This window comes from Ictalurus punctatus, chromosome 3 (assembly GCF_001660625.3).
Source record: "Ictalurus punctatus breed USDA103 chromosome 3, Coco_2.0, whole genome shotgun sequence".
Classification (NCBI taxonomy): Eukaryota; Metazoa; Chordata; class Actinopteri; order Siluriformes; family Ictaluridae; genus Ictalurus; species Ictalurus punctatus.
Window position 1 is genome coordinate 8,940,041 of NC_030418.2, and position 26,313 is coordinate 8,966,353.

Here is a 26,313-nt window from a genome sequence, read left to right on the forward strand (position 1 = left end):
TGGTGTATTATTTTAAATAAAAGTATGAATTTTTTTTTGGTTGTAGTTTTTCAATTCAGATTCATTAAATTATTTTTTTAAAAACGTCTAATATTAACAAAATTACACCAAAAAAACCTATTTTAAAATTCTAACATTTTTATAAATAAATTTTCGGTTGTTGGCAATGTGCATCCTGAATTTTCGGTTTCGGCCCAGAATTTTCCTTTCGGTGCATCACTAGTTGTAATTCTGCAAAATTAGTTTTGAGGCCCCAGCTTTCTACTAAACTAGATTGTTTATCATCAAGCGGGAAGGATAGGGACAGGTCCTTTATTCTAGCACTTAGGGGAGAGGTTTTGACTACAGCTAGGCATAGCCTCAGCCATTTCAACATCTTTTGGGTGGTCTCATTTTTGGGGTCTGTTTTTAGTCTTGATTTGATTTTGATTGTTGAGTTGCTGCATTATGAGATTTTTTTCTCTCTCTGGGTTCTCTGTTCTGACTGTACTTTGAATTGGGTTGGTCTGGATGTGCACATTCCTACTTTTTTGAGGAGACACCCTCCTTGCACTGCCTATTGGTTGAGGTTTGTCTGAAAATACCCAAGTCAGTTCTGTTTGGCAGCTGGTTGCTCGCAGTTTTGGCTTAACCACCGCAGCATAGGTCTTACTCAGAGTCAAAGCAGGGAATCCTTCAACTTGTTTTCGTGCATCAGGATAGCTCACCTTCTTTGTATGTTTGATTTTCTGTATTTCTTTTTCTCTGACCCAGATAGAGCATATTTTTGAGGAGGCTGCATGATCACCTAAACAATTTCTACATTTAGGGGGTTTAGTGCAGTTTGCTTCATGGGCATCCTCAGCACAATTTTGACAGCTGGCCTTATTCCTGTATCCAGCAGAACCACGACCAAATTTCTGGCATTTAAAATGTCTCAGTGGGTTTGGTATGAAGATGTTCACAGTGACACTTAAGTATCGTATTTGGATTCATTCTAGCGGTTGAAGTCTTTTGAAAGTCAGGATGTATGTACCTGTTTTAAGTATTTTACAATCTTTTTTTTTATATTTATTCTTTTAAAATCGATCAGATCACATCTAGTTGTTTTAGTTCTGCTGTTATTTCAGCTTCATGCATGTCCTGCAGTTCTCTGGTATGGATCAGGCCTTTGCTGTTATATAGGGAAGGGTGATAGAATGCGTTCATGGCAACTCCGGCTAGAGTAGTTACTCTTTTCCACGTTTGCTTTCTTAGCTCATACCACTAAAATGTGTCCAGATTGCAAATGTTTGATGTATTTGACTGATCCTGCTATTCCTGTGACTCCTTTTTGTATAGCAAAATGGGGCAGCTTAGTAAGGGGAATATCGATAGTGACGCTAGTAGAAGAAATCTTTGGCAGTTTTCATTTCAAAAAGAGAAAAGAGTAAATCAGTGGTTGGTTCTTCATCCAAGTCCTAGTCCAGTATCCGTCGTAGTGTTTTGTTGTTTACCAAATTTGAGCGATCTCTATTCGTCATCTCTGCTCATCACCCACCTCGGAGTCCAAGAAGGGGATGTACAGGGCCACAGGAATCCACTGGATGTACAAGAAGTATACAAAAATTATATACTTGTGCATATAAACACAAGGTTTAAGCTACTCGATTGACCCTACACAAGCACCTACAGGGAGAAGTGAAAGATATGGTCAATTGTAATACCAAAACAACCCCAGGTCAAATCCTGACAAGCCAGTTGATTGGAATGGGCCTTTCCAACCCCTCGTCTGAATGAAGTAGGAGCCAAAGTGATGTGTTGGATATATGGAAGCCACAGCAAGCCCAAATCGCAACTCACGACCAACAAGTTGTCTCATTTGTCACCTCTTCCGATTAGCAAGGGTGTGCTAGGGACCTATTCTTCCGTGGGTCACCACAGCGTGCATGGTACTGAGAATGCCTACTAAGGTTTGTGTCAGTTTGCCAGGTGGTTGCTGAGATACAGCTTCAATTCCTGTTTGTCGGCTTTGCCTGCAAATTTGTTGGCATATTACAGGCAAACTCTTTGGAATATCAACATTCCTTTGATAACTTTTGTCCAGATTGGTCTAAATATGATGTATGCCAAATGTGGTGCTGATTGGGCATAATTTGTAGGAGGAACGACTAAAAAAGTTTTTGACAAAATTCAAGATGGTCGACAGGAAGTACACTTGAATTTCAGAGGTTGGTGTGCATTCACTTCAGCATACCCCAGGGAAAGTATAGGAAAAAAGAACTGTGAAATTAGCACAAACTCTTCAAATGATACAAGAAAAAAAGAAAGCTTTTCCAGTTCTTGACCACAAGGGGGCACAGTCACAAAACATCTTGGATACATTTGGGGTATAGTCCTGAAGATACTGAAGAAATTTCATGAGGATATGTAAATGCATTGCTTAGATACACCCTCACATCCTGTTTTGTTGCATTTTTCAGCATATTGCAGGAGAACAGTTTTGAATATCAAAATTCCTTTGGTAATTTTTGTTCAGACAGGTCTTAAGATAATGTGTGCCAAATTTGGTGAAGACTGGACAAAATTCAGAGAAGGGGTAGCAAAAATGGCAATTAGATGTAAGCATATTTTTAGCATGTTATTGTTACTTTTGACCAGAAGGTGGCAGTATCACGAAATTTAAGGTATAGCCTCAGATCATGGGCTGGAATATACCTACCAAGGGTTGTGTCAGTGCACAGTCATTGCTGAGATACAGCCTCACTTCCTTTTTGGCATCTTTGCGATCAGATTCGCTGGCCCATTATGGACAAACTGTTTGGAGTATTCAAAATTATTTGATAGCTTTTTTTGAGGCTTACTCTGTAGATGGCACATGTCACATTTGTTGATGATTGGACAAAATTTGCAGGACGAATAGCAAAAAAGCTGTTTTTGACAAAATTCAAGATAGCAGAAAATCTAATTAGGTAGAAATTGCCTTCATAGGGTGTGCTGAACTTGTCTCTGCGTTTAAGTTTTGGACACATGGTTCAAAATTTATGACAAACACACTTCCAAATTAGCCATAAGAAGAAGAAGCAGAAGAATAATTATAGCTGCAAGCAGTATTTATGGGGCCTCACAGACAATAGCATCTAGGGGCACCATCACAGGTTTAATCTCGGACTCTTGAGACATAAGTTCACGCACAATGAGTTTTATATTGATACGAAAAGAGCTGCAGATATATAGCCTTGCTTCATCTTGTTTATGATATTTTGTGACCCGTAGGTGGAACTCTCACAAAACTTTGCATGGACTCTAAGCTCATCATGCCAATGTTCAATATGCCAACATTTGCTTCAATATGCAAAACAATTACCTAGATATGGCCCCACATGGTGTTTGCCAGCTTCACAGTTGGATTCATTGGTGTGTTATGGGTGAACAAATTTGAAAATCAAAAATCCATTTGGCCAAGTTTGTGCAGATTTGTTGGAAGATGATATGAGCTAAATTTGATGTAAATTGCACAAAATTTGTAGGACAAGTAGTGAAAAAAACTGTGTATGACATCATTCAAAATGGTGGACAGTCAATATGGCTGACAGAGTCAAGGTTGTCATCTCTAATAAGAACAAAACATAGAGCCACAATAGGTGCCTTACAGCTTTTGGTGTTCTGCCCATAAAAAAGAAAACATAAAAACACAATACACTAGGTCCCTTGCACCTTCTGTGCTTGGCCCCTAATAAGAACCATGCCAACAAACAATATAGGTGCCTTGCACCGTCTGTGCTTGGCCTCTAATAAGAAAAATGCCAACTAACACTATAGGTGACTTGCACCATTGTTGCTTGTCCCCTAATAAAGCTGCAAACAGCATTATGCAGCTGATCACTCAATGTTTGCTAGGCGGCAATGTTACAGGAGTTACCTAGGACAGGGATTCCCAAACTTTTCCAGGGCAAGGCCCCCCAAATGGCATTAACATTTGACCGAGGCCCCCTTGTTCAAGATGTCTTTAAAACACATTAAAAATACAGACTTCTGAATATACGCCCCCCCGCCTTTTTTTTTTTTTTTTAATAATTACATCTTAGATCTTTACATTACATTAGGAATTGATTGTGTGTGTGGTTGCCTGAGAGTGAGAAAAAGAAAACATACATTCATTTATTTTTCACACCAAATTGTTGAGGCCCCCTGGCAGCCCCCACTTTGAAAACCACTGACCTAGGATATTTTGGGGATTGTTGTCAGGTCATGTACAAAGTATGGTTGTGATATGAGAAGTTGTTTGCTAGATTTGCAATTACTTGTTTTGTGAATTTGTTTTGTAAAAGTGTTGGAATGCTAAAGGATGAACTGCACTAAGCACTGACAATGTACGCCAGGAGTCCAAGTCAGTCTTTGAGGTCCAAGTACAAGTCAAGTCTCAATTCTTTGTTCTATTATTAGCAACAGATCTTTCACTTTACCATCCACTGTCAGAGCTTTGAAGCGCTAAAAGGTGTGGAGCTAAGAAATAACGGTCACTCAAGTCATTTTTTTTTTTTAGAAATTCAGTTTGAAGCAATCTTACAGCATGACTAGCTTGATTACCCTCACTTCAAAGTGTCCTTCAGAGTAGTGTGACCAGATGCAAATGGACCAAATGTGGGACATTTTGCAAGTTTGTGTGGGACAATGTGGGACATATTTCTGACGCCCAAAGGCCTACCATTTTGATGTCTACTATCTAAATGAATAAAAAACATGTACACTCAGCCCATTTATATTTATTAATATTCATGTCTTTTGTATCAAACAATGCAACAAAAAGAAACATTACTGCATAAAAAAAATTAAGTGGGACAAAAAGGATTTCTATGGCTTGATGTCACATGTAAGTTTGAGTGAAAGTTGATAGCCCTTTGATAACAGGCTTCAATACCTTCTTCACAGCCATTTGATGAATGTCAGATCTTTCCACCGCCCCCCTGGGATGATTATTTTGTCAGCAATGTAACTGATGCTTTCTGTCTATTTCAGTTTATAACTTACTGAAATATAGCTGCGTGAATTTGGCCCCCCACCCAACGCAAAACATCAGCAAAATAGTCTCAGTCGTTTGTGCCATAAAAATTTGTTTGTGCTGCTTCAGTTCTTGAGATATTAAAAGAATATTTATAGGTCATTCTGAGGAAATTAGTGTGAAGTAAGTATAGGAAAAGTCGATATAGTTACTAAATCAAAATTCTGGCCAGTACATTAAGTACAATGTGTTAACACTGTCAGTTACAATATTATTAGTTAACTTCAAGCATAATGGTACAACATTCATGAGAGCTAAGATCATCAATGTTTATTGAACAGAAAACTCATTGCTAATACTAATATGGATAATGCAACTATTAAATGCTAATTACAGCTGCACATGTGAACCTAATTAATTAATTAATTAATTAATTAATTAATTAATTAATGTGCATCTAGGGGTCAACATTACCATATTGGTCCTAATATAAGATATATTATCACTATATTATATTATCCTAGTATTCGGGCAAATACAGTAATACTCAGAGTCAAGATTATTTCAGGGGGTAATGATGTTTTGCTTATGCCAGATGTCCAAGAAACCAGCAGTTGACAGGGATTCCATTTTCACAGTCCTCTGTTCATCAAACACGGCAATCCAAATCATAGCATTCGGACAGAGCTTAGTGAGCAGCTAGAAAACAAGATCACTACAAAGGCTCTATATACATTTGTTAAATTAAACATACACACATTATAGATAGATAGCTATACACATGGATACAGTATCTCACAAAAGTGAGTACACCCCTCATTTTTGTAAATATTTGATTATACCTTTTCATGTGACAACACTGAAGAAATGACACTTTGCTACAATGTAAAGTAGTGAATGTACAGCTTGTGTAAGTGTAAATTTGCTGTCCCCTCAAAATAACTCAACACACAGACATCAATGTCAAACCGCTGGCAACAAAAGTGAGTACACCCCTAAGTGAAAATGTCCAAATTGGGCCCAAATTGTCAATATTTTGTGTGGCCACCATTATTTTCCAGCACTGCCTTAACCCCCTTGGGCATGGAGTTCACCAGAGTGTCACAGGTTGCCACTGAGTCCTCTTTCACTCCTCCATGACGACATCACGCTGCTGGTGGATGTTAGAGACCTTGTGCTAATCCACCTTCCGTTTGAGGATGCCCCACAGATGCTCAATAGGGTTTAGGTCTGGAGACATGCTTGCCAGTCCATCACCCTCACCCTCAGCTTCTTTAGCAAGGCAGTGGTCGTCTTGGATGTGTGTTTGAGGTCGTTATCATGCTGGAATACTGCCATGCTCTGCTTCAATATGTCACAGTACATGTTGGCATTCATGGTTAACTCAATAAACTGTAGCTCCCCAGTGCTGGCAGCACTCATGCAGCCCCAGACCATGACACTCCCACCACCATGCTTGACTGTAGGCAAGACACACTTGTCTTTGTACTCCTTACCTGGTTGCCGCTATACACGCTTGACACCAACTGAACCAAATAAGTTTATCTTGTTCTCATAAGACCACAGGACATGGTTCCAGTAATCCATGTTCTTAGTCTGCTTGTCTTCAGCAAACTGTTTGCAGCCTTTCTTGTGCATCATCTTTAGAAGAGGCTTCCTTCTGGGATGACAGCCATGCAGACCAATTTGATGCAGTGTGTGGCGTATGGTCTGAGCACCGACAGGCTGAACCCCCTACCGCTTCAACCGCTGCAGCAATGCTGGCAGCACTCATATGTCTATTTCCCAAAGACAACCTCTGGATATGACGCTGAGCACATGCACTCAACTTCTTTAGTCGACCATGGCGAGGCCCGTTCTGAGTGGAACCTGTCCTGTTCAACTGCTGTATGGTCTTGGCCACCATGCTGCAGCTCAGTGTCAGGGACTTGGCAATCTTCTTATAGCCTAGGCCATCTTTATGTAGAGAAACAATTCTTTTTTTCAGATCCTCAGAGAGTTCTTTGCCATGAGGTGCCATGTTGAACTTCCACTGACCAGTATGAGGGAGTGTGAGAGCGATGACACCAAATTTAACACACCTGCTCCCCATTCACACCTGAGTCCTTGTAACACTAACAAGTCACATGACACCGGGGAGGGAAAATGGCTAATTGGGACCAATAGGGGTGTACTCACTTTTGTTGCCAGCGGTTTAGACATTAATGGCTGTATTGAGTTATTTTGAGGGGACAGCAAATTTACACTGTTACACAAGCTGTACACTCACTACTTTACACTGTAGCAAAGTGTCATTTCTTCAGTGTTGTCACGTGAAAAGATATAATCAAATATTTACAAAAATGTGAGGGGTGTACTCACTTTTGTGAGATACTGTATATCTATCTATCTATCTATCTATCTATCTATCTATCTATCTATATATATATATATATATATATATATATATATATATATATATATATATATATATATATATATATATATATATATATATATATATACACACACACATACATACACACACACACACACACACACACACATATATATATTCACACACACACATACATACATACATACAGTGAGGGAAAAAAGTATTTGATCCCCTGCTGATTTTGTACGTTTGCCCACTGACAAAGAAATGATCCGTCTATAATTTTAATGGTAGATTTATTTGAACAGTGAGAGACAGAATAACAACAAGAAAATCCAGAAAAACGCACGTCAAAAATGTTATAAATTGATTTGCATTTTAATGAGGGAAATAAGTATTTGACCCCTCTGCAAAACATGACTTAGTACTTGGTTTAAAAACCCTTGTTGGCAATCACAGAGGTCAGACGTTTCTTGTAGTTGGCCACCAGGTTTGCACACATCTCAGGAGGGATTTTGTCCCACTCCTCTTTGCAGATCTTCTCCAAATCATTAAGGTTTCGAGGCACAGATTTTCCATGGGATTTAGGTCTGGAGACTGCCTAGGTCACTCCAGGACCTTAATGTGCTTCTTCTTGAGCCACTCCTTTGTTGCCTTGGCCGTGTGTTTTGGGTCATTGTCATGCTGGAATATCCATCCACGACCCATTTTCAATGCCCTGTCTGAGGGAAGGAGGTTTTCACCCAAGATTTGACAGTACATGGCCCCGTCCATCATCCCTTTGATGTGGTGAAGTTGTCCTGTCCCCTTAGCAGAGAAACACCCCCAAGGCATAATGTTTCCACCTCCATGTTTGACGGTGGGGATGGTGTTCCAGGGGTCATAGGCAGCATTCCTCCTCCTCCAAACATGGCGAGTTGAGTTGATGCCAAAGAGCTCCATTTTGGTCTCATCTGACCTCAACACTTTCACCCAGTTGTCCTCTGAATCATTCAGATGTTCATTGGCAAACTTCAGACGGGCATGTATATGTGCTTTCTTGAGCAGCGGACCTTGCGCGTGCTGCAGGATTTCAGTCCTTCACGGCGTAGTGTGTTACCAATTGTTTTCTTGGTGACTATGGTCCCAGCTGCCTTGAGATCATTGACAAGATCCTCCCGTGTAGTTCTGGGCTGATTCCTCACTGTTCTCATGATCAATGCAACTCCACGAGGTGAGATCTTGCATGGAGCCCCAGGCCGAGGGAGACTGACAGTTCTTTTGTGCTTCTTCCATTTGCGAATAATCACACCAACTGTTGTCCCCTTCTCACCAAGCTGCTTGGCAATGGTCTTGTAGCCCATTCCAGACTTGTGTAGGTCTACAGTCTTGTCCCTGACATCCTTGGAGAGCTCTTTGGTCTTGGCCATGGTGGAGAGTTTGGAATCTGATTGATTGATTGCTTCTGTGGACAGGTGTCTTTTATACAGGTAACAAACTGATATTAGGAGCACTCCCTTTAAGAGTGTGCTCCTAATCTCAGCTCGTTACCTGTATAAAAGACACCTGGGAGCCAGAAATCTTTCTGATTGAGAGGGGGTCAAATACTTTTTTCCCTCATTAAAATACAAATTAATTTATAAAATTTTTGACATGCATTTTTCTGGATTTTTTTGTTGTTATTCTGTCTCTCACTATTCAAATACAACTACCATTAAAATTATAGAATGATCATTTCTTTGTCAGTGGGCAAACGTACAAAATCAGCAGGGGATCAAATACTTTTTCCCCCCACTGTACATACATACACGCACATATATAAACACACATATATTAGCCAATACCGATAACCAATAGTCCTGCCTTTTATGCCTTCTTTTAAATGAATAATAATTCATTCCACAATTCTGAAGGTAATGCAAATAAAAACTTTTTTTCTCTCCATTTCAACAAGTTGTTTCACAGTAACTGGTCTCATAAACAGAAAACAGATTACTAAAATTAACATTAATACATGAACTAAATTCTGAAGATTAAAGTAAGATTTATTAACTTATTGAAATGTTATTAATTCTTATTAACATTGACTGAATGCTAAAAAACCTCCAGTTAGGCTCACATTAACTCACCGCAAACAAAAGCATTTCTACTTCAGCACTGACATCAAACTGGTAATATACAATATAAACTTTTTGTATACATTAACATTAAGTGGATATGAACTATAACTACTCGACAAGTATATTTATGTGCAATCTAATCTTTGTCAACTCATCTTCCTTTAAATCTTTCAACGGTGTACTGGCCCTTTAATTCAGCGCAAGCAGCTCCAGCAGCGCGACAAAAATTTTTTTGAAATTAGACTCAACGCCGAAACTCCTGCTTCACTGCTGCTCACTTCCGGTGTAAAATTTTAGCAGTGCAGAGATTACAAACTGCAGTTTTGTCATCATTCCACACAAGAGACATCATCTTTACACACAGCACGAAATCAACGCTTTTTCCTGCCCTCTTGATTGACAGGATATAATCGGCAGGATATAATCGAATGGTTTTAAACTATCGGCCGATAGTTTCAATCACACACACACATGGCCTATGTATGTATAAACAGAGCTACAGCAAACAGATTATGGTTTGTGTATTTATGAAATAATGTTAATATTACTACTGTTATTAACATAACATACAGTAACAAATAAAAACACTTACCTTGGAGTTCGTGTTACACTTTACACATCCTGTGATCTGCTGCGTCCATTAAAAGTTGAAAACGCACAGTGGATAGGTAACAATTAAGTGAATGCAACTATTTAATGTGATTTGTTTTGCCATTTGGATTTTACCTTGTTAATTCAACCGTATTATTAAAAAAAAAAAAAAAGCACAAAAAAACGAAGCTTTAGCAGAGCATGTGGGGGCGCAGAGTGAAAGTCTGTATTGCCTATAGGTCAATGTCTAATATTTTAAAAATGGAAGCAACACAAACTAAACTTTTAATGGCACAAACCAACATACATGAAGAACAAACAAACGAAACTATTTGTGGTGAATTAGTAGCATGTGGGAGGGATGAGTGACCTCAGAATGACCTCTAAATATTCTTTTAATATCTCAAAAACTGAAGCAGCACCAACAGAAATTTATGGCACAAACGGAGCACAAAAAATTTAGACTATTTTGCCGACGTTTTGCGTTGGGTGGAGGGCCAACTTCATGCAGGTGTGAAATAGTATTGTAGAAACATGAGGGGAAAAAAATCTAATACCTTAGTGTAACACTTTCCCAGATTCAGGTAGGTAATAAGGAAGCTGAACAAAGGCTTAGAAAAACTCAAAAAGGCACTATATTCTTTATCTTTCACTTTCCAGCAGATTTATTTTATAGACACAAGCACGGCTCTGTGCTGATTGGCTCACTCTGTCTTTCGAGTTGCCCATCTCTCCAGTTTTAATTCTCGCTGTGGCTCACTGCAACACGTAACATTCATTACTAGAATTCCTGCAGGTGTGCAATCCTTACCACTCACCTTCTCCGACTCAATTTATAAACCGGTGCATGAGCATACCCCCGATTCCACACTTATTCTGTTCAAACTTTTTCTTTCCAATCAAAATGTGGGACATCAGCTCAAGTTGCTGGATGCAGGACATACCGATAGAGACTGAATGAACGTGGTGTTTGATCATGTGGGGTAATAAAGGGAGAACGTAATCGGGAACTCCAAACCAAAAGGACTTGTGTTTTTTCCTAGTCTCTGTCTTCAAGTCCACGTCAATTCTCGAGTCAGTTGTTCACAAGTTCAAGTCAAGTCACAAGTCATTTTTTGTGACTTAAGTGTGACTTGAGTCCGAGTCGCAGATTCAAGTTCCATCTCTGCTCACAATAGTGCAAACGGTTTGCACTATTAAAAATTCCATTCAATAACTTTTGTGTGGCTTCATCAGAAGTATGAGCGAGGTTTGGTAACAATTAGATAAAAATTGTAGGAGTTGTAGCATAAAAACAAAATGGCAGACATTTTAATATTGGTGTGAGTTCACTTCCAGGGAATCATAGGAAAGTAGAACTGGGGATTTAGTACAAGTTCTTCAAATGATATACAGAAAAATGTAAAAGCTACTATAGCACTTCACCACTAGGTGGTGCTGGAACAAAGCTTCTTGGGTACATTCAGGGCATGGTCCTGAACACAGGTTAGTTTGGTGCGGATATGTAAATGCATTGCAGAGATATGACTTAGGAACCTGTATTTTGCCATTGTGGTCATATTGCTGCAGAACCATTTTCAATATCAAAAATACATCTGATAAATTTTTGCAGACAGGTCTTAAGATTATATAATCCAAATTTTATTAATTTTTGCTGTTTGTTGTAGGAGGAGTAGCAAAAACTGATTAGAGTCAAGCATTTTCTACATGTCATTATAGCTTTTGACCTCTAGGTGGCACTATCATGAAATTTGTTGCACAGCCTCAAGTCATAGTCCTGAAGACATGTACAAAGATTCATGACAATGGCTAAAGTCTTTAACGAGACACAGAGTCACGTCCTGATTGGCTTCATCGCCAGATTTGTTGGTTACAAGCGAACGGTTTTGTAAATCAAAATTCCATTTAACTTTTGTGCAGATTGCTCTGAAGATGTTTGATGTTTGGTTAAATCTGGACATTTGTAGGAGGAGTAGAGAAAAATCAGGTTTTTAACTAAGATCCCTCATAGGCTTTTTGAACTTGGCATGTTCCAAGAAATCTAGGAAAAAAATTTTTTAACCATGTGGCATTGAAATTTTGAGCACACAGTTCAAAAGTTATGGACATAAACATAGTTTGAAATTTGGCCAAAGTTTGACCTGTTGGTGGCATTATAGCCACAGATTTGGTGTATTTGGGCCCATCATAATAATAATCGGGGCAGTGGTGGCTTGGTGGTTAAGGCTCTGGGTTACTGAAATAAGAAGAAGAAGTAGAAGAAGAAGAAGAGAAGTAGCAGAGGCAGAAGAAGAAGGCTGCCATGAACTTCAAGAGCTGAAGTAGTCACCCTCACCTCTCCCTCAAAAGGGTAGACACACTCCCATCTACATCAATGGGGCTGAATCAGAACGAACAAATAGAGTAAATAATGGAATAGATTCTAGTTTGTGCTTCATGCAAATTAGAAAATGTTTTTGGACACTGCAGAAAAATTGTTTTTCTTCTTACGAAACTGTGTAGTTATGACCCATACAGTGATTAATTAATGCTCTAATAATATATAATGCTATTGTGAAAAGCCACTGTCAAATCCCATAGACAAGATATACGTTCCTCTAGCATGTTCCTGACTGCTTGCCAAATTTTACAAAATAATTAGTTACCAACCATTTGTGCCACCTCTAATGGGCATTCAAATGTGATTATTTGTGAAACAACTCTAGGTATTATTGTAACAGATGGATGCTATGGCTCAGGTAGTAGAGCAGATTGTCCAATAATCGCAGGGTTGGCGTTTCAATCCCTGGCCCACATGCCAAAGTGTCCTTGGGCAAAACACCAAACCCCAAGTTGCTCCCGATGGCAGGCTTGCGCCTTGTGTGAGTGAGTGTGTGTGTGTATCTGTGAGCGAATGGGGGAATGAGAAACAGTGTAAATGTTTTCTAATGGATGGCCAATTTTACAGAAAGCAAATTTGTCTTTCACCCATAACTAAGCATGGTTGAGATTACCTAAATAAGGAGAAGTTCAGTAATTGTTTTCCAGAACATAAGAATGGGAAACAAATTGAGAAACAAAGAGAAATAAAGAAAGAAAACCCAATCCTAAAGTGAATTCTATCATATGACACTTTATTGCCATACAGACTTCAAATAAATCCATAATGAACTTTTTCACACTAACTGTTGTTACCCAGATGAGGATGGGTTCCCTTCTGAGTCGGGTTCCTCTCAAGGTTTCTTCCTCTTAAAACATCTTAGGGAGTTTTTCCTTGCCACCGTCGCCACTCAGTGGCTTGCTCAGTTGGGATAAATTCGCACCTTTAATATCTGTATATCATGTTGATATTTCTGTAAAGCTGCTTTGAGACAATGTCTATTGTAAAAAGCGCTATACAAATAAAATTGAATTGAACTGAATTGAATTTCCTAGAGACATTAAGGAGAATTGAAGAATAATGGGACAACATACAGTAAATTAATAATGTTCGTACACCTAGCCTTGGCATACTATTGCACAGAATCCCCTCTAATGGAGACATCTGCACTGCATCCTGTATTTCCCATCCCAGTTCTTAATAATAATAATAATAATAATAATAATAATAATTATTATAATAATAAGAGCAAACAATGCTTACCTTTTCCATAGAAATATTTATGATAATAGTATGCCCCCAAGTCAATGTGCTCAATGATGTATCGTTTCACTTTTTCACGATGAACTGGTTGGTTTTCCCGAGGTACTTCCAGCACAGAAACACCAGCATTGGTGCAGTGAGAGCTTAATGAGGACTCAAAGGAGCAGCTTTCTCCTCCACTGTAGTTGGCACTGTTGGCTCTGGACAGAGAAATCCTCCTTTCACCCTCGCCACCAATCTCATTCCGGAAATGTGGGCAACTTAGTACTAGCCCATTGCTCTTTCCATCACCCTCATCTGCATCAATATTCTGTTTTGGCTTCAACTCTTCATGGTTGCTCAGCGGAGATTCAAACATTGGTGCAGTTCCACTATTATTTCCACATACTGGACCACTACATGGGACTTGATACTGTGAAGCAGCAGAGGCACCAGTAGTAGTGTTCTTCCTATGACCAAGGTTGACTTGATTTGCCACAGCATCACTAACGTTAAAGAGTGCACTCTGCACATCATAGTGAGCAAAGCATTTCGGGACACCAAGAGACCACCTGTCTTCCTGCTCTATTGAGAGGCGGAGACAATCATGCTCACTTTTAATAGTTTTCAACTTCCGGAAGAGAGATGTCTCAGATGACTCTGACTTGAGCCGGTGCACGAAGGACTTCTCTCTTTCTTGACTGTAGAGAAGGGAACTGCCTGCATAATCATAGCCTGAGATACAAATGATCTCTCCACGTGCAATCTGAGCTGCTGTCTGCAAGCTAGGTGAGGGAGCGTTGTTGTAACGCAGCTCTGGGAAACCAATTGAGTATGTATTCAGATGATCTAATTTATCTACTCTATAACCCTTTAACAGTGCAAGGACTCCATCCCCACCTAGACCTTGCTGGTCAATAGAGGAAGTGCTGCCATATTCCCGATGCAATGAGGCACCAGTGTTTGGGTTGACAGCTTTTTGATGCTTTATATCCTCAGCATCTATATCACTGATAGTCACATCACTGTTGCTTCGCTGTCGAATAGGATGAAGTCCCTTTAAAGGGGACTGACTCAAAAGTTCACTCAGTGAATATTTTGTGTCAGGATGATCAAGTTCCAAGGGTGCTTCCTTCACATCTGTGATCTCTATGTTTTGGTCTGGCTGACCATTTTGAACTCTCTCATAGTTTGAATCACACAGATTCTCCCACCCTTCTTTTTTGGGCAGCCAGTCTGATATCTTGGCACGTACCCCCATTTTAGGCATGGCAGATGTGCCATTGACTTTTCCTACCCCATTATACTTGCACTGCAGGCTGGTAGCTGGACTTTCTTTGTTTCCATGCAAGGACTTCAGTTTCATGTTAAACAGCTCCTCTGAAGACTGCATGTCTTTAGAGGAGACCTAAAGGCCTCCAGTCACTGAGGTCTACAGAATTGTCTTGTCTATGCCAGGCCTTTGCTTAAGATGAAACCCGGTTTATAGCTGGTGGGGAAAGCAGGAACACAAGAACCCTATTAATTACATTGTAATAGGTCGTAAGGAAGAGGGATTCCTTCTTAAGCTTCAGAGATGGCAAAGGGCAAATGACAAGTTTCAGTGGGGCAAAGGACCAATCTTTAGCCTAAGTCCATATTTCCTCAGGATTGACTAGGTCAATGACAGACAAAAAATAATTTCAGTAATAAGACTGGATGATGGACAATGAGGCTTAGATAGGCAGTGCTCTTTGCAGAAAGATGAGCTAATATAGTGCACACCCTGGTGGAGTTGAATCTGCAAAATGTAGAAAAAAATGGGAAAATGCATTAATATTTAGAAACAGGGGGGAAAATCCCATAAAATATATAAAAACAACTCCCATCAAACTAATCAATTATAGCAGTTATGAGGTACAGTAGGTTACTGAACAGGCCTAAGCAATATCCTAAAACATAGAGAACACTTAGCAAAGAGGTGTCCAATCTTATCCACAAAGGGCCGTTGTGAGTGCAGGTTTCTATGTAAAGCTAACCGTTAACAGTAAACAAGTATTGTTCATTATGGGGGTTTTTTTTGTTTGTTTTTTTAGAATCGCATATCTGAACTGAACAAATGATCGTTCTTCAACTTCCACGGACAAAACAGCAAAATGTGATTTTTTTTTTCTTGATGGATTATGAGTGTGCAGTCTGTCCTATCATCATGGTGACAACACTACAATAATCCATTTCCAGGTGTACAGGCAGAGTAGTGAATCCCTCTAGCTAGGCTATGTCCACCTGATTAGGTTCTGATCGAATTTTACGTACAGTGTGTGAAAAAAAATTTCTTCAGTTTTTGTGTACATCTCACACTAAATTGTTTTTAGAAATGAAAATTTAAAAAATCTACAATAAAACAAAGGCAACCTAAGTAAACACAAAATACAGTTTTAAATGATAATGTTATTTATTAAAGCAAAAACGTTATCCAATACAAACTAGGCCTGTGTGAAAATGTATTTGCCCCCATAGTTACTAATTCCCCAAATCTATTAAATTGCATTCATAATGGGGTGCAGCTGGACTAGATGCAACAAAGCCTGATTACAGCAAACCCTGTTCAATCAAATCAGCAGTTAAATAAAAAAAATTAACAGCATGAAGTTGGTTAAAAGGTCTTACCCAATAACACACTATGCCAAAATTTCCAGAAATGGTGAGGAAGATGATTGAAATACATCAGTCTGGGAAGGGTTACAAAGCTATTTCAAAGGCTCTGGGACTCCAAAAGGACCACAGTGATAACCATTATTTTATTATAGCCACATTAGTGAACCTTCCCAGAAGTGGCCAACCTTCTAAAATTCCTCCAGGAGCACAACAACTACTCATCCAGCAAGTCACAAAAGAGTCAAGGATAACATCAAAAGGACCTACAGGCCTCTCTTGCATCAATAAAGATCACTGTTCATGACTCCACAATCAGAAATACACTGGGCAAAAATGGCATCCATGGAAGTGTAGCGAGGCAAAAAAACCACTGCTAACCCAGAAGAATATTAAGGCTCATCTGAATTTTGCCAAAACACACCTTGATGATCCTCAAACTTTTGGGAGAATGTCCTGTGGATTGAGGAGTCGAAAGTGGAACTGTTTGGAAGACAGAGCTGGTTACATCTGGTGCAAACAAAAATAATTCCACAAAAAGAACATCTTACCTACAGTCAAGCATGGTGGAGGAAGTGTGATGGTGTGGGGATGCTTTGATGCTTCAGGGCCCAGGCAACTTGCAATATTTGAGGGAAACATTAATTCTGACCTCTACCAGAAAATCCTAAAGGAAAATGTCCGTTCTTCAGTCTAAGTTGAAACTCAAGCGCAACTGGATCATGTAGCGGGACAATGATCCAAAGCATAACAGTAAGACTCCTATGGGCTCTACAGTAACAATTACTTTTAGGTGCAATTGTGCTCCTAATTATAAAAATGTAGGAGCACAGTCAAAAATTTAGGACCACGGTTGATTTATTTATTTTAAGAGATGGTAACGTTAATGTGCCACAATAACACACACACACACACAAGTAGGCATGAGAAAACTTGAGCTTGTCAATTATGACAGAATTTAGGAACATAATGTGAGCCATGACAAATGAATTTACCTTCTGATAAACTAAATTTAATATTTTCAGTTAATTTTACAGGCTGTATGCAAAAAAAAAAAACAACTGTTAACCTGTTCCACCTTGTAAACAAATACAATAAACCTCAGTGTTCAGTATTTGAAGTCTGTTCCTCCTAAATATATTTAAAGCTACACTATTAGCCATTTTCCACTGTCATGGTTCTGGGCTGGAGCTTGAACTGCTCTGTGTATATTGTGTATATATCTGAATAATTTCATATAGGATGTGATTGGGTCAGATAATTTATCCGCCAGATGCAAAGCGCTTTAGTGTAATGGTGTTTGTTAGGGATGCACTGATCAAGATTTTTACAACCAATACCGATCCAGATACCAATCTTTTTTTTTGTTTAAGCTTTAATCAGGAGGTCTGTCATAAACAGTTAAAAATAAGCTCTCTGCTCCTGGTCACTGTTAATTGAATTAAAATAATAGTAAAGAGAAATACTGTTGGTTAACTGATAAATAAACAAGCATGAAATATTTATTTTTAAGTATCTTAAACAATAAAGAGTCCTAATTAAAAGTAGACTAACACAAGCATGATCCATATTAGGAAAAAGAAGGCTGATAGCCTTCTAAGGAAATAGCCTACAAAGCTTAAATGTTAAATTGACATTAAATGCAACCCATAGTAATTAAACACCATTGCATTTCTCATTTTATTTTATTATAATATCTATTTTTATATTCAATTATTTATTTACAACTAAGCACATTTTCTGTCTTTACATTTTATTAGTTATTTTTGTTTGTTTATCTCTTTGTTTGTTTATTTTTTGCTTGTTTGTTGCTCCTTTTAGATGGGTTCCCCCAGTACAGTGTTGCCATGCCTGCTGATAATAGTGCGTTTTTTGGGGATTAAATCAAAACATGAAAACTGGAGTTGACTTTTCTAGTGAAATCTGGCAACCGTGAGCTTAAATGAAGTGAATGTGCTGTCTATTAGAGTTGGTGAAGGGAGAGCGCCAGCGCACTGTATGTTTGGAGGCTGAACAGTTGCTACTCTTGATTAGGATTGGTGAGGAATTATTTAATAAAGGAGTTTGAATTACACCCACCTTGTAGCGTTAGCATTACTATTAATTTATTCGTGCCCGATGCCGCTGTGTCTACACGAGCATGTCACAGTCACAGGTTCATGTCATTTTGCGGGATCAATAAAAGATGGCGGTTTATGAGATCAGCAAATTGAGAGAAGCAGATGATGTTCAGTGTTACTCTTGTCATCATAATGGCTTCTTTGCAGTACTTACACACTTGTTCAGTTGATTGAGGTGATGAAAAGCAGTGTGAAAGTAACTGTTGCACTGTGTAGATGCATTTTAGAGTTGTAGTTTTTATTCTGATTGTATTAAACAACTCCGAACAGGTCACTTGCACCGGTGCGAATATATATTTTTTCACAGTCGCACAAAGTACTTTTCAGTCACAACTGCGAGTGAAATGGTCACACTATAGAGACCTGCCTAGTCCTAGAAGTAAGTGAAAGACTGATCTCCAGTTTTTCAGAAGTGTTTGGTTGTAGTTATTGGTGATATACGGTAGGTGCTGGGTTAACTTTTTTGCTTCAGTAAAAAAATAAATAAATAGAAACTGTATTTTCTGAAACGATTTACTATGAGATATACACAAAAACAGAGGGAATCAGACACTCAGATAATCAAATACTTTTTCACAGCACTGTTAAAGCTATTTTTTTATTATAAAATGCTATGCAAGGCTTAAGGGTTTTAAATGATTTAAAAGGTATAGGTGCCATTTTGAAGAGAATGGCTCAGCATAGAGCTCAGAAGCTTGGGAAACTACCATCAATAACACAAAAGTATTTTCTTCTTCTTTACTTTCTCAAGAACATTCTATAATACACCATAAAATGCTATCACATTATCGACATAGTAGAAGGTAGGGCTGGACGGTTAATCGAAAAGTAATCGAAAACGAAATTCAGAACCTCTAACCGATGTAATTTCCCTGTGTCGATTATTTCGTTTTTTTTTTTTAAATCCTGTCACTACTTTCCCCTTAAAAACATACTGCCTTGTGTGTAGTCATGTGACTCCGCCCCGTCCAGTCATCAGCATGGAAGTAAAATGGATGCGGACTCCGAGTCAACACCGAGTCAACTGAGCAACAGGAACAGCTTGTACCAAAGAAAAATGCAGCGTCCGTCATTTGGACGCATTTTGGCTTCAGTAAAGAAGACACCGAACAAAATGACGAGATTTTGATTTTAGGTCATATCGTCCAGCCCTAGTAGAAGGCGAATGCTAAAATCAGTTAGGCCTTTTCCAGGGGTCGTTTTGCCCATTTAGTAGATTTTGATTCATGCTTACTATTCCTTCAACGCTGACTAACAATTTTAAGTCCAGGACCTTCACTCAGTCTAACATATTTCCTTCTAGCCTAAGCTAATACCATTCCACTGTTCAAGTGTATTCTAATGCATGTTTGCCAGACACCACAGTGTGAGTTTTACATTAGTAGCCACTTCATCATTTATGGAATGTTGCTGGTCACATTAGCTATAAATCTACACACATGTAATATATATTTAAAATGCTATGATGTCAGAGTGGATGATATAATGCTCATTAAATTCCTTATCTTCCAACAGTGTGTTTATACTAACTTGGTTCATAACATAACAGAGTTAACCAACTTGGTTCATCTATACAAAAGAGCAGACATAAATTACATTTAAATTACTAAATACATATATAAATTTAGCTACAAGGGGGTACTGATCGGTCAAGCACTAAACAGGACCACTTTAGGGTCAAATTACACCAATGTTTTTGCTCCGTCAGGACATAGTCCTCAACATAGCTTTCAAATTTTGTATCAATACAATAAAACACTGCAGAGATTTGACCTCAGATTTTTTTTGTCACCATAAATGTCTGTCATATTATATTGCATATTTTAAAAATGAACTAAAAGAGGCAGTCTCCAACAAATCACGACAATGGCATTGTGATTTTAGGTCAAGCAGTTCAACAGCTATTTTTGATTATTTTACTGACTGAAATCTTTGTAGTGAATGTAAACACTGAGATTATTCATTAATATTTTATTGTTTTATTGGTACCATACAATTTTGTTCTGGCTAGACATCTGTTTACTCTTATAATCTTAAAGTGTAATTCAAACAATGTTTAGGGTGCGTACATATTATTCATAGTTGTATGCCTATAAAGGTACCACTAGACTTTAAATTAGCAAAAATACACTAATGCAAAAAAATTAAAATAATAATAAATAAATAAATAAAAATTAAATCACACAGGCAGATAGATTGATGGATCATTTTTTTCATCCCAGAGGTAAATTCACCTATTGTTTGAGACTTTAAACTTCCAGCTGCAGAGGTGCTGCAGCCACATAAAAAGGTTCAGAACGCAGGTCTGATACATTTTACAAATTAAGCTCTGATGAACAGGTAAACAGTACTGTATAAGTGAATATGATAAAATAATGAAAAGGAAAAAAAAATAATAGAAGCAAAGTGGCGGTGCATATGGATATTAATACTGGATGATGGTGAAGTTCAACTATTGTCCAATGAGCTTATCCTAAGATTGATTCAGTGAAAAGTGTCCCAGCACAGTGATGAGCTGTTGTATGGTGTGATCACTGTTGGTACAAATGTCCTCCTGTACTGCTTGTTTCTACAGTGAAGTTGAATGAGTTTTCTAATAAAGGAGCTCTGCTGTTTAACCAGGAGGTAATGGAGGGAATTCTGTTTATTGTCCAGAATAGCTGAGTTTATTGAGTGTCCTCTTTTCCACCACCACCTCAAAAGCATCCAGAGAGCAGCCCAAGACCGTGCCAGACTTCTTGATCAGTTTGTTCAGGGGTTGCTGTTTTTTTGCATCTCCATCTCTGATGCCACCTCCCTTATAGAAGATCTCGAACATATTGATGTAAATAATAAGGGACCTGAGCTTCCTCAGAAAGTAGTCTCTGCTCATCCCTTTCCTGTACACAGCCTCTGACTTGACCTTCCATTCCAGCTTGTTGCCGAGAAGGACACCAAGGTATCCGTTTGTGTCAATCTGCTCAACCCATGATAGTAATGGGGCTAGTTGTTGTCCTCTTCTTCCTGTAGTCCATCACCATCTCCTTGGTCTTGGCCACATTAAAGGGGAGTGGTGATTAGAGTTGTGAATCCCTTGAGGATGGCTGTTGGGTGAGGGGTGGGGGTAATTTGGGGTAATTGAGAGTCCTCTGAAGAAGGTTGTGGGATGAGGAAGGGTGAATGGCTGGGAGATGAGCAGGGGAGAATTGGTGTAGATTACTGTGGGTAAAAATGTTTGAACTTGGCAGGGCACTTGGGGAAGAATGGAAGAAACAACCCAATTATTGGTACAGAGAAGCCATAGGGAACTCTTGTTCCTTGCGGTAATCATTATCCCATGTCACATACCCACATTGAAATCAAAACCACTTGAGAAGTTGGGTCCTTTGAATTCACGAGTCCGAGAATTCCACTACGTCAAGTGAATGGATAGAGGCAATGCAGGTCAAATGTACAACATCGATCTCCTGAAACTGTGGAGAGAGGCAGTTCCTGTCACTCTGTTGACTGTGGTTCCTGAGAAGGAGGAGCTAGAACCAGACGCAAGTCTAAAAAGTGTGGCTCAATTCACCCTGGTTGCTTATGGAGACTCTCACTGTCCCAGGGAGCACAGGATGCAAGGAGAATTTTCCAATGAGTTTTCACTTTACCTAACCGCACATAGGGATGTCACGAGAACCAATACTTCGGTACCAGCATTGTTAAAACATGACAGTACTTGTTTTTCTGCAGTACCAATTCTAATGAATGTTGCAATTCTTCCAGAACTGAAGGGGGCAGCAAATACGCGTAAGTGTTTTAGTCGGTCCACAAGTGGTGAAGAAGAAGAAGAAGAACGCCTACAAGCACACAGGAAAAACTACAGAAGATTAGCTTAGCTTAACAACTTTAGCAGTTGCCAGTGTGCAACCGATGCTATCGTTCATTTCAAACAAAGCGAGGAAACACCTGGAATTTGGCGAAGCAACTGAAAGACGGTCCTATATTATGTTTGTTTGAGGCAGCTGGCATTGTGGCCGTGAAACCAGCTAACGTTATGTTCCATGTAATGTTTGCGATAGCCAGTTATTTGTTAACGAAACTAACGCATTGCAATGTTATAAACTACCTCCGAATGGGCCACCATGCATCACCATTGAGCCTGTGTCCTGTCAGCAAAATGTAGCCTGATGTTACTAATAATTATTGAAATGTTAATGGTTTTAATAAATCTTTTTGGCCTGCCACCATATCAGTGAATTTAAACTAATGCTTGCATTCAGAGTATAAGGGGGTGTGTGTGTGTGTGTGTGTGTGTGTGTGCGTTTAGAAGTGCACATTAGCACTTATTAGTCATTGTCAGACAGTGTTTGATAACTAAAATACCCCCGCCTCTCTGCCAGTATCAGCCAGAGAAGGATGTCCTCCAGGAGTTTTCGATTTTATTGCAAAATTTTTTATTTATTTATTTATTTATTTATTTATTTTTAACCCACACCATGGTATCGAGTATCATGTACTTTTGGTGGCATCAGTACTAAATTCTGGGTATCGTGACATCGCACAGACCACATAGAGCACCAAATCAAGACTACTCCAGGTGTGGTTGCCCGCAGCCACCCATACTGGTTACCTGAACACACAAAAAAGTGGTTTGAGATGAGCTCAAGGCTATGCACAACATGGGACAATCACAATTCACAATCAAGGAGTCCCACAGTGACTGGAGCAGCCCTGTGATTTTGGTGCCCAAGGGAGATGGGTCGGTCCGGTTCTGTGTGGACTTCAACATGATGTCTACATTTGACGCATACCCAATGCTTTGCATTGATAAACTGCTCGTTTGACACTGGATTTAATGAAAGGGGTATTAGGGTGAGGCAGTTCCTAGAGCTGGCTGGCTATTATCGGAGGTTTGTGCCGAATTTTTATTTTTTTTTAACCGACCTCACTAAAAAGGGAGTGCCAGACCTGGTCCAGCGGACTGGGACATGTGAGCGTGCCCACTCTTGCAATCTCCTGACTTTTCTCCCGCTTTTATTCTGCAGACTGACTTGTTGGACAGGCGGCTGGGGGCCATTTTGTCCCAGGTGGTCATCATGTGTGCAGTCCTCAACCTCCGATACTACCTACTGGAGCACCCCTCTACCAATCAATTACCCTCTGTTCCAATCATGGTCCACTTTAGTGGCCCTACTGCAGGAAAGATGCCAATGTGCGGATTACTCGTTGGTATTTGGCTCTTCAGCTGTACAAATTTAAGGTGGTCCATAGGCCAGGGGCACAGATGGTTGATACTGGATTTTTGATTTCCATGAGCTGTAACCATCAAGATTAAAACCAAAAAAGGCTTGAAATATTTCACTTTATGTGTAATGAATCTAGAATATATTCAAGTTCCACTTTTTGAATTAAATTACAGAAAAAAATGAACTTTTCCACAATATTATATTTTTTTGATATGCACATGTACATGAAGATCAGACAGCTGTCTATGGGAGAAAAGCAAGCCATTTTGAAACTGAGAAAAGAGAGAAAATCAACCAGAGGCATTGCACAAACATTTGGCAAAGCCAGAATGTGCTGAAAAATTTGGAATGTCCTGAAAAAGAAAGAAACCACTGGTGTACTGAGCGACAGACACTGAATGGGTCAGCCAAGGAAAACAGCTGATAACATTAACATTGTTAGAGCTGTTAAGTAAAACCCAAAAACAAGTCAGTGAATCACCAATAACCTACACAGACTGTGTGTGAAGGTGGCACAATCCCCCATTCAAAGAAGACTTTGAGAGCAGAAATATAGAGGCCGTACCACAAGATGCAAACCACTCATCATCAGTAAAAATTGGAAAGCTGGATTGGAATTTGCGAGAAATAGAGAGATGAGCCATAAAAGTTCTGGAACCAAGATCAACCTCTACCAAAGTGCTGGAAAAAAAAAGAAGGTCTGCTCATGATCCAAAACATGATCCATACAAGCTCATTTGTGAAACATGGTGGAGGTAGGACCATGGCGTGGGCTTGCATGGCTGTTCCTGGAACAGGCTCACTAATCCTTATTGATGATGTAACTCATCACGGTAGCAGCAGAATGAATTCAGAAGTTGACAAGAACATTTTGTCTGCCAATTTACAGAGAAATGCATCCAAATTAACTGGGAGGAACTTTGTCATGCAGCAAGACAATGATCTAAAGTTCAACAAAGGACTTTATCAGGGAAGAAAAGTGGAAGGTTTTAGACTGGCCAAGTCAATCACCAGACCTTAACCCTACTGAGCATGCACACCTTCGGGGAGGAGACTGAAGGGAGAAACCCTCCAAAACAAAAACAACAACTGAAAGAGGCTGTGGTAAAAGCCTGAATCACACAAGAGGAAACCAACAATGTGGTGATGTCCAGGAGTCACAGGCTTGATGCAGTTATGGTAAGCAAGTATATGCAGCCAAATATTAAGTGTTAATTACTTTAATTTACTTTGTCTTATCTGTTCCTATACTTTTGCTCACTCATCTCATATCCATCTTTTGACCTCAAACCTAAATGTCTTTGGTGTATAACAAACAAATAATTGCTGAACATGCTGTTCCAAGAGTTTTGGAGGGGACTGTATATCAAAAAGCATGTGGACACCTGACCATTACAAGTGGTTCAATGATTTTGAAATTCAGGTTACATCAACAAAATTAATTACAAAGCGTTTAAGAACTGAATTAATTTGTTTGATAATAATTATAATAATCATTTTATTTATCATTTAGCTCCAGTCTACTGTTTCAATTCAGCACATGCTCTTTTCTTATTCACATAAACAGGCATAAAGTGAAATGCTTTTGCAGAGGTTTTGGTTTATTTTATTGAGGAGAACTGAATCAGAAAAATTTATAACATTTATTTTAAGACAAATTTTAACATTGCCTATAACAAGGTACAATAACAGGCTAAGCTTTTTCTTATCTATTTTCTTTTTCTTGTCTATTATTTTAGCAAAAAGAGAATGAGTTTAATTAAACCTATAAAACTGAAACCACATTTAGACTTACAAATTTCTACTTATAAAGTCAAGCATATTTGCTTTCCCAGGTTTCAGCAAGCTTTTTTGTGGAATTGACATTACCCGTCATGCTGGAAACTTGCTCAGATAATGTGCTAGTGCACATATACAAAAGATATTTATTTGAAATATTGGCCATCATGGGAAAGCAGCTCTCGTTTGTCCAATACTATGCCAGAGGTTCATCATTTTCTGCCATGGTACTGTCCCCGAGATCCGTTACTCCCTTATTGTAACAGGAGGCTTCACCTTTGCTAGCAGGAGGCTCAGAGTAGGTATGCACTTTTTATCAGGAGATACTTCTGACCGTACTGTCTCATGATCCCCTTCCCCCACCTCTGATCTGTATGTTTCCAGTAGCCGTAGACTCAGATTGTGTTGTCCATCTCATCCTCCAATCTGGCTTTAGTGAAATCTTAGGCTGTTGCACTAAGATAATCTCCATTGTAACACATAAAGGGGTACAGATAGGTGCATTAGATGCAACAAGGTGTCAGTATTATATTTGTTGGTTAGTTCTTCCAGAACCCTTTTACGCTTCCTGTTTGGGGACTTCACTGTCAAATTCATTTTAGTGTTATGGACGAACCATCAATCATATCAAAAAGCATATTTTAAAAAATCTGAGCAGTTTTTGTTAAAATTCAAGATGGCTTCTTGTTTGAGAAATCTCAAATTCCTTAGATCACCGACATTCAGAAACTTCAAGGGAATCAATAAAAACAAGAATCTTGATTTGATGCTGAGTTGTTCAAGGTATGAGCAATTTTAAAATTTGTAAATTACAGCAGCAGATAGAGGTAAATTTATACAAAATTTCTTGTTCTCTTAGGATGAGGTCTTTTAAGTTATCAACAAAGATTGTTCAAAATATGTCACAGTTTCTGAGATATGCCTTACATTCTGTTTGGCAGCTTT

General features: G+C 38.9%; 1 protein-coding gene across 3 annotated transcripts in view; it reads right to left on the reverse strand.

The window, feature by feature from the left end:
- Positions 1 to 26,313, reverse strand: part of LOC108261051 (signal-induced proliferation-associated 1-like protein 2) — a 202,331-nt gene that overhangs the window by 160,681 nt on the left and 15,337 nt on the right. For all 3 annotated transcript variants that reach the window (XM_017461868.3, XM_017461867.3, XM_017461866.3), the window contains exon 2: positions 13,650 to 15,408. In XM_017461868.3, the coding sequence (XP_017317357.1) occupies positions 13,650 to 15,021 (1,372 nt within the window). In that variant the 5' untranslated portion in view covers positions 15,022 to 15,408. The remainder of the gene's footprint in view (positions 1 to 13,649; positions 15,409 to 26,313) is intronic.